Source organism: Dermacentor silvarum, unplaced genomic scaffold, assembly GCF_013339745.2.
Source record: "Dermacentor silvarum isolate Dsil-2018 unplaced genomic scaffold, BIME_Dsil_1.4 Seq514, whole genome shotgun sequence".
Lineage (NCBI taxonomy): Eukaryota > Metazoa > Arthropoda > Arachnida > Ixodida > Ixodidae > Dermacentor > Dermacentor silvarum.
Genome location: NW_023606357.1, coordinates 36,611 through 45,884, shown reverse-complemented (window position 1 = coordinate 45,884; position 9,274 = coordinate 36,611). Strand labels below are relative to the sequence as shown.

The window sequence follows — 9,274 nt, the reverse complement described above, 5'->3', positions numbered from 1 at the left end:
CTACCACATTTTTGCGAAATTGCAGATGCACTGCACGGGATTCTGGACACTACCGTCCAGTTTTTAAAGCACTAAAGTCGCAATATAGATGCCAAGGACCAGAAAAAAAAGTATTAGTCGATAAAATTTGCAGCTCCACGTCACGTATCGTCATCTTGATGAAAACGCGAAATTGCGTTTTGCAAAATTTCCGTTTCCCAGCACAAATTTTACACCACGTCACCTCTCGACAGCCAATCAGATAGCCTAGATGGCGGATAATGGCGGCCGTGCAGCCGCCATGCCTGTCGAGAATAGGGGCTCTTCTCCAGCATCCATTGTTACCTTTTGTTCAATCGTAGACATCAAATCTTTTGACCGCGAATCACCGTCACCAAACGCAAATGAAAAGAATAAAACAGGTGTGTCACACGCAACCACTACAACACGAGTTGAAACGAAAGACGTTGCCGTAACAGCAAGCGCTCGACTTAGCGCGAAACGATGCAGATTAAGATTCGGGCGGGAATATTTTGGAACGGCGCTAACGCACCACCCAGGCATATTGAATAACAATAAGCATGCCAAACAAATTATTTCGGCTACGCAAGTTTGCCTGTTCACGTTCGTGAACGCCAACAATGCACGAATGGTGGGCCACTGGAAGAGCAAGCAGCGTATTCTATATCGGCAAACGAGCGACACTAGTTGAAGCCCTAAAGTTTCGGTATGCGTACTGCACCAGCTGTGATATGCCTGTCATCAGTATTTAACTCTCCTTAACGTTTAAAAATTAAATTCAGGGGTTTTACGCGCCAAACCTACGATCTGATTATGAGGCACGCCGAAGTGGGGGATACCGGAATAATTCGGACCACCTGAGATTCCTTAACGTGCACCTAAATCTAAGAACACGGGTGTTTTCGCATTTCGCCCCCTATCGAATCTCCTTAATGTCCCTGGACAGGGCCACCTAACTGTCCCGAACGCATTGCACGGACCATATATGACTTCAATATAATTAGTTATTAAATTGTGCGAGTATCACTATATCGCATGCGTCCGGATGACGGTGAGAAACACGAAAATGCGAGAAATAGTCATTCACAGTGTGGAAAAAGCAAGCATTATTTTATCTGTGAAATTACACGTATCAACGTTTAATTTGACACCATGGCAAGCTCACAGCATATACCCTTCGAGCGCGTAGCGCAAACGTGGCATGCCCAGACAAAGGGCATTTCGGAGTAACAATTCTCAGAAATAAGGCTCTTTTATGTTGTACTCACTTTTTTTTTTTTTTTTTGGCGAAACGCAGGAATCGATGAAGCAGGATCCGCTTTCCGGGTCAAAGAATTGACGCTGCGTACTCCGAGGGTCAACAAGAGTCGTTGGTTAACGCATTGAAAACACAAAACGGAGAGCCTGCTCTGCGTGCGTTCTGAATTGCCCGAGCAAACGGCGCCGCTTCCCGCCGTGAAAGATGTGAAAGGGGAAACGGGAAAGATTTCAAGGGCAGGTTGGGAGAGGTAACGGGCGAGCGAGGGTGAGCTAACGCAACCAAACAAAATAGATTCAGTATACGCGGCTCTGAAAGATACGGCTAATTATCGAATGTGATTTTTAAAAATTTTTTGCGAAGCCCTCGTAAACGTTGTTATAAAATCACGTGGACTGCAAACTTATTTGCACAGCAAATTTGCCAGCTTTGAGTGCTCCAATCTAGGTAGCCGCTTGCATAATACCCCCTTCCCCCCACGCCGTTCATCGGCTGTGTATGGCTGTACTGAGCTGCTGACCAACCGTGCTCAGTCCATGGTAACTCCAATATTGGTCTTGATGCATAGTTACCAGTTGTTTAAGTTCGCGTTTCTATTTATTGTGAAAAATATTCCAAGTAAATATACAGAGCAAGTTTGTTCAAAACATTTCAAGTACGTCGCAAATAAAGTTTGCGGTATTAAAATTTCTGGAAACACTCTATATTATGTGGTGCTCTTCTAAAATCACCGCGCTCTTGTAGCAAATAATTGGGCAAAATGAACACGTCTAGATGAAACGCATGATATGCTGCTCTCCCCCTAAAGTGCACATGAATACATAGAACGCCAGTTTTCGCTGTAGCTTTTGAGCGTTTACATAGGTATTTAATTTGAAAGAGCGATGGAATGAACGATTCGTCTCGCAACTTCGGAGTACACGACGGTGAAAAGCGTAATCATCACCATCATCAGCCTACATTTATGTCCCTGCGATCTCCAATTACGCGTCTTGCGCTAGCTGATTCCAACTTGCACCTCTACGTATACATAATCCAGAGTTCGGCGGAAACCCGTCTGGCGACTAATGAGCATAGTGAAATAAAACAAACACTCGCCAATGGAAAGACATGTGTTGGAAAATACATAACGGATACCCGCCTCAAATGCTCAGAAGCAGGAACGTCGTGCGTCAGCGCCCAACCGCCAAGCGGTTACAAAGAAGTGTAAACGCGCAGCCATTCCGTATGCGCGCGGGTAAGCGAGACTTCGCAAGAGTTTTCAATGAGTACGACGTTTGGGCTGCGCACGTCCTGTCAAGCATGTTACGTGGTCAAATGATGCGCGTAAAAGACCCCTTGGAACGATCGAGGTACCGCGGTGTTGTGTATAAAATATCGTGCAGAGATAGCCATACGATACAATTAGGATGCAGCCTATGTCGGCGAGACGGGTAACTTTAAAAAAAACGCATAAAACAGCATCAGTACGATGTCGCCAAGAGCAACTCACCTTTAAACGCTTTATCAGAACACCACGTGAACACAGGTCACTGCATAGACTGGAAATCGGCATCCATTATCGCCACAAAGAAGAAACTGCCAGCAAGACTAATGCTTGAATCGCTGCACATTCATACGACGCAACATGCGACAAACAGTACCACATGGGGATCTGCCAGAAATTTACACACGCACACTACGCCATCTATCCCATACGTAAACAGGAGCCACCGCGTTTGCTTTCATTGTGAGCAAGGGTCCCGTACCGGACTCGAAACGTGAACTTTTATTTCTCTATACATGTCTTTCCATTGGCGAGTGTTCGTTTTATTTCACTATACATATACATAAGTGCATAGATATAAGCCTAAGTTAATAGCAGGCCTAGCGATCGCCCTAGCGGTCATTCCAACGGTTGGCCATCATACGCGGACCGCTGACCGGTGCGCACAGCCATCTCCTCTCTGAGCGCGTCCAGGAGTTCCCGGCGTTCTTCGGGCGTGGCCTCTTCGAGCAGGATCCTCGCCGAACGTCCCAGCGAGTTCACCAGCATCGCGTCCGGGTCCATTCTCCGAGACACGACCTGCACCCTTCGGTTGTTGAAGATGTCCCTGGGCGGGCACTGGTGCTTCGTGGTCTTCGTGTAGTGGTCGCCGGCCAGCGGCATTCCAGCCGGGTGGCCCATGTGCCCGCAAGTGCGGCCGTCTTCGCAGCTGGGTGCGCACTTTCCGGCCACGAAGTCCTTGTAGTTCTCGCACGAGCGCGTCGGGAAGTCGCACTTGCGCACCGACTCGGCGTAGAACTCGGTCGCCTTCGAGTGCGAGCAGGCTGCAAATAAAAACACGCAATGAGGCTGCTTGAGGCTGCTTAAAGAGTCACATAAGCACGCTCTTAACCTCTTTACACTTAAGCTCCAATTATAAAAAGAAAAAAAGTTTTTTTTTCCACTCAGATCGAACAGCGTTGCATATAAGATGACGAAATATACAGAACGGCATTCGATAAATTTGTACATAAATATGTGGAACTATGCTCCAGTGAAGTAGTCACCGTTATCCGGGGCAGTGTTACACTTATGTGCACCTACTACCTTCCACATATCTAACTGGAGCCATGCTTAAATAAAAGTTGAGCTGTATTAGGAAATTGCCCTTCTACAATGCCAAAAAAAGCTACCCTTAAGAAGAAGCTTTAGCTCGGGCCCAAGTCCGTTGCCGCCTATTCAAATACATGTAAAACGCAGGAATTATTTTATGAGATAACCACTGGGCCGATTTTAATAAAATTTGTTGCATTTGAGAAACTTATTTTGTTAATTCATTGATACCTCAAATGCCCCTTGTATGGGGGCATTTGAGGGGTGGGTTACATTTGTACGACGTCTTCAATGAATGACTTGAAGTGGCAGGGATCGGAGTGGTGCGCAGCGTCGGCACCTGGGCAGATGATTCCAGTCGTTCGCTGTTCGAATGAAAAATGAGTTGAGATGCGCAGTAGTGCGCTCAGGCGCACTACTATATATACACTACTGGTACTACTGTATACAACAACTGGCATACAACTTCAGAATGACTGACTGCAGTTGAGGAGCGAAAGGCGTTGAGCAGGTATGATAATAGAGTGAGCAAGAGACGAATGATAAAACTTGTGGTAGAGGGACAGGCGCGCCATGTTTCTGCGTGACACAAGACTGGGAAGATTAGCCATATGTTTTATATCAGTGACGCTAGAATAGTATGAATAATCTGAGAAGACAAATCTCATAGCACGGCTTTGAATTCCGCATTGCAACGTTACCTGTCCATGACACTTATTCTCCCTGTTAACTACTATAAGGTTCTGTTCATCACACAGATCCAGCACTAGAGAACCGTTGTAATCAGTATATCCGTCTAAATCGTCCATGCGCGCGTTCATATCTCCCACTAATATCACCTGGCCCGGTTTATTAAACTCATTATTATCGCTTCTAATGCAATCAACCAATTACTTATTTTTTCTCAGCTATCACTACCTGTCCATAGATAAGCGACTCCCAGCCACGTCTTTTTTGCCTTGCCATGTGCCGCTAATCCATAAATGCTCCTTACACGTCTCTTTTACCCCTTGCCACTTCATACTTCGCCTAAATAGTGCGCCTACGCCTTTCCTTGACCCGGTCATCTCGTTGCACCCTTCTCATACAAAATTGTCAATAACAGGCGGCTGCTTCGTAGATGCGTTTCGCTCAAGGCGTACACGTTAATCGCTTCATCATTCAGCTGCGTTTGAATTTCCAGCCATTTTTCCTGCTTGCGATAACCCTGCATTTTAATGTAGCAAATTTTACCTTCTCTATTCTTATCTTTTGCGCGTCTTTTCCTAACTCCTGGTCGTCTAAGACGCCTGCTGACGCAGACGCCCCTGTGGGGAAAACATCGAAACATGTCCCGCTCCCACGTGACCACCTTCTGTGTCATGACGCCATACACTACTGGTAAACGAAAGCGAGAGACTGTATCGCAGGAGAAATTTATTTAAATTAATCTGACGCTTGCAAGTATTTTTCTACGGTTTCGAAGGCCAGGACCTTCATCTAGCGAAAATATATGCAGATCCTAAAGGTCACGCCGACGCCGATGATGACGGTGGATAGCTCATGTCAGTTATCGCACGAATCCAGGAAACCGAGCTCTCGTTAGTGCAGCTGATGCGACTTCAACTAAGCGCGCGTAACTTTTTCAGGACTTCTCAACATTTCGCGTTGATAGACTCACTACGGCCGTCGGGAAAGCTCGGACACTCACAGCTGAATCTCCAGCAGCCCGGTTGTTCCTTGCCGCCATTCGGGTAGAAGTCCACGTGACCGCAACTGGCACGCATTCCCAGCCGGCCCTGGACCACGTCCGTCCACCCGCTGCCGATGCTCGTGTGCAGCACATCCACGAAGGCGGCGTCGTCTTTTGTCAGGTGGATGCCGCGCGACTCGAATAGCGGTCCTGCGGGGTCCAGGCCTGCGCATGCATCGTGAGCGCGCTCTTTGAACGGACACCAAAGAAAACAGGTTTACACTGATAAAGCATTCTTTCAAAGTAATTTTCATTTACCACGCGTTAATAGCTTAACAGGTATTATAAGAAGTGAAAACCAAGATCAAAGTTCTCCAGCACCGGTGCTCAAGACCGACTCACTGATATAAAGGTAATTTTTACCTTAAAATTCATAACGTCACTCTGAACAGTCCTTAAGATTTCGGCACAATACTCAAAAAATGAGATTGACCATTTTCTCTGTTAATAATGAACCTATTGCCGCGAAGGTGATGAAAGAGTGAAGGAATGTCTAAACTGATTCAGTGTTTCTCTTTAGTGTTCCTTTAAAAGGGCCCCTCATCAGGTCCGATTGCAAATTTTAGTTTACAGTGGAAGTTCTGAAACGCCGTCTAGGGATCGTTATACTGAAATAAGTTTTCTAGTTGGTTTATTGAATCGGGTATTGAATGCCCTTTTACCGTACCACCAAGAGGCGAACGCGACTGCCAACAGACACACTCAATTCCTTTTTCCCGAGTAGTGTACACAAGCTCCTTCTCCCATATACCGGAAACGGGATGGGGTGGGGGTGACGAGCACCGCCTCCTTTTTGCTGCGCGGCGAATTTTTAGTAGGGGTGTTGCGCGTTCTGCATCGGATGATTCACCGAAGTCACTTGCATTGGGGAGTGACGTTGCTACCACTGCGTTTTACGTCAGGGCGTTCGTGGCTGTTACCTTGACCCTCTGGCTCGCGCGGTGTTTAAGCTTGCAATTTTTAGCCGTTCTCATCGACCATTTCAGCCAATTTTCAGACACGCCCGTGCCTCACCGGTGATGCGTCCAACGAGCCGTCCCGTGAGCTGCTTGACGTCCTTGCCGAAAAATCCTCCCGTCTGGGCGCCCAGGCTGTGGCCGATGTAGTGGATGCGCTCCGGCCCCACCGAGCCCGCGTCTGCCAGCGTCTTGACCAGCAGCGCCAACGACCGGGCCACGATGCGCGTGTTGGCCGCCGCCGTGCTGTAGCCCAGAACCGAGCCGCAGCCTTTGCTCCAGTCAACCAGAACCACTGACGCGTTTTCCTGCGAGCGCCACCACGGGGATGTGAATGCGGTATGAAGAAATCTTCAACGGGGACTGGCCTGTCGCATAAGTGGCGAGGGCGTGGGGAGCGGGGTAATATCTACGAGAAGGTGAGTGGAGTGCCAACGCTCCTGTAAGGTTCTCCGGGGCTACTTGAGGGGGATGAGACGCGTCGGTGTCAACGGGCGACGGCGTTCCTAGCGCGTTGCGGTGGATAGGACGCCGAGTTGCGACGGCGTTCCAGCGCGTTTTTTACCTCGGCGCCTCTCCTCCTCCATCTCCCCGGTGCGCGCTTGAAATGCTCGACTTCTCCCCCCTTCCCCGCCCCTCAGATGCTGAGCCGTGCTGCAGAAACATGCATCTTTTAGGAGCGAAGCTCCTTATAGCGGCACCCGTTCCGTCCCCGTCGTAGTAGTCGTAGTGTGTAACCAGTCTGAGAAAAATGAGAAAAAAAATTCCGAAGTTGTGTCCGTAGCGCGGAATCGAACCAGGGACCCCTCGCTTCCGAGCGCGCGGCGTTAGCCCACTACGCCACGAAGCGCACAAAGACACACGCACCACGATGGCAATAAATACCCAACATTAACGAAAGGCCGCGTTTCTAGCGCGTTTCTAACGCGTTTGTGCTAGCGCGTTACGGCCCGTGTAAGAAGCTGGTGGTGCGTCCACACTAGCGACAAAAACGCGCGCGACACGTCCCACGCGGCAAGCGCCCGCGCGGCAGACTCGCGCGGGCAAGTCCACACTCGCGTTTTGCGGCACGCGGCAACGGCGCGTGGAGTGCCGCGTTGTCTCGTTCTATTCGATACTTCTCGTGACAACGCGCTCTCCGTTCTGCCGGTTTCGTGTTCCATTGGAAGTACAGTGTACTAGAACAACTCTTCTAGTACACTGTAATTGGAAGTGTCTGTGTTTCGTTGCGCCACTGCCGGCCACGCTCAGCCATGCCGGATACGGACGCGGAGCTACTGGTGACTGTGAACACTATAATACTTATTTGTTCTTTACTTGTACAACGTCGACGTGCCAGAAAGCGGACGAGAAAGTTTTGGGTGCGCCCTATGTGGCGGTACAGGGACACTGAGAGCCAGGCGGACACTCTGCTTTCCCGCATGTGCGAGCGGTTGGCACGCAGCTCCGTGTCCTTAAAATCGGCGTTCAATTTGTCATAGAGGCACGCATATACGCGAACGGTTTCCATAAACGCCTCCATTGCGAGGCGAATTCTTCGTCGACGTCTCGGTGGCGGTGTGGGAAGGCTTAACAAAAACAGCCCCCTTGACTGGACATGGCCTCTGAGATTTTACGGCGTGCGCGTCACTGTTCGATCTCAGAGCCCATGCATTATGATTCTTTGCTTGTGCGACAGGTGGCGCCACAACTGCACGCCTTGACCGAAACGCATCTACGAGATTTGGAGCAGCCGCCTGTTATCGACAACTTTGTATGGGAAGGGTGCAACAGAATGACCGGGTCAAGGAAAGGCGGAGGCGTAGGCGTACTAATTAGGCGAGGTCTGAAGTGGCGAAGGGTAAACGAGACATGTAAAGAGCATTTATGGATTAGTGGTACATGGCAAGGTAAAAAGACGTGGCTGGGAGTAGCTTACCTATGGACAGGTAGTGATAGCAGGGAAAAAAATAAGGAATTGGTCGATTGCATTAGAAGCGATATTAATGAGTTCAGTAACTCGGGCCAGGTGATATTAGTGGGAGATATGAACGCGCACATGGACGATTTAGACGGATATACTGATTACAACGGCTCTCTAGTGCTGGATTTGTGTGATGAACAGAACCTTATAGTAGTTAACAGGGAAAATAAGTGTCATGGACAGGTAACGTGGCAATGCGGAAACAGGCAGTCATGTATCGACTACGCCTTAGTCTCAGAAATGGTCTACGAACAACTGGAACAAATGATAATAGACGAAAATGGAAAAAATAGCCTGGGAAGCGATCATAGACGTTTAGCATTAAAGTTTGGGAGAGATACCAGCGCAGAACATGAACCAATAGCCTCAGAGTTTTTAAAAATGAATGACGAGCAAATAACAGAGATCGCAAACAACATAGAGAAGAAAATTGAGGCTTTTCCTAAAGCAGTCTGGGAATATAAGGAACTGGTGGAGGTTATGCAGCATGAAATAAGGCGGACACGGCAATACAATTGTTGGATTGGAAAGAGGAAACCACGTAAGTGGTGGAACAAGGAAATTAAACAAGCTATAGAAGAGCGTAAAGAGGCATCTAGGGTTCATCGAGAAGCCAAAAAGTTGGGATTACAAGAAGAAGAGGTGCTCCTTAGATGGAATACATACAGAGAAAAGAAAAGGGTTGCGAGTGAGCTCGTGCAAGAGAAAATTAAATGCGCAAGTGAACGTTGGGTGCATAACATTCACAAAAGAGACAAAGGCGCCCCAAAAAGATTCTGGAACCATA

General features: G+C 48.4%; 1 protein-coding gene across 1 annotated transcript in view; it reads right to left on the bottom strand.

The window, feature by feature from the left end:
• Positions 1-1,847: 1,847 nt before the first annotated feature.
• LOC119435191 (phospholipase A1-like) overlaps positions 1,848-9,274 on the bottom strand; it is a 28,325-nt gene continuing 20,898 nt past the window's right edge. The window contains exons 4-6 of the mRNA XM_037702112.2: positions 6,583-6,832; positions 5,527-5,733; positions 1,848-3,568 (exon numbers count right to left, since the gene is read on the bottom strand). Coding sequence (XP_037558040.2) covers positions 3,144-3,568; positions 5,527-5,733; positions 6,583-6,832 — 882 coding nt within the window. The 3' untranslated portion in view covers positions 1,848-3,143. The remainder of the gene's footprint in view (positions 3,569-5,526; positions 5,734-6,582; positions 6,833-9,274) is intronic.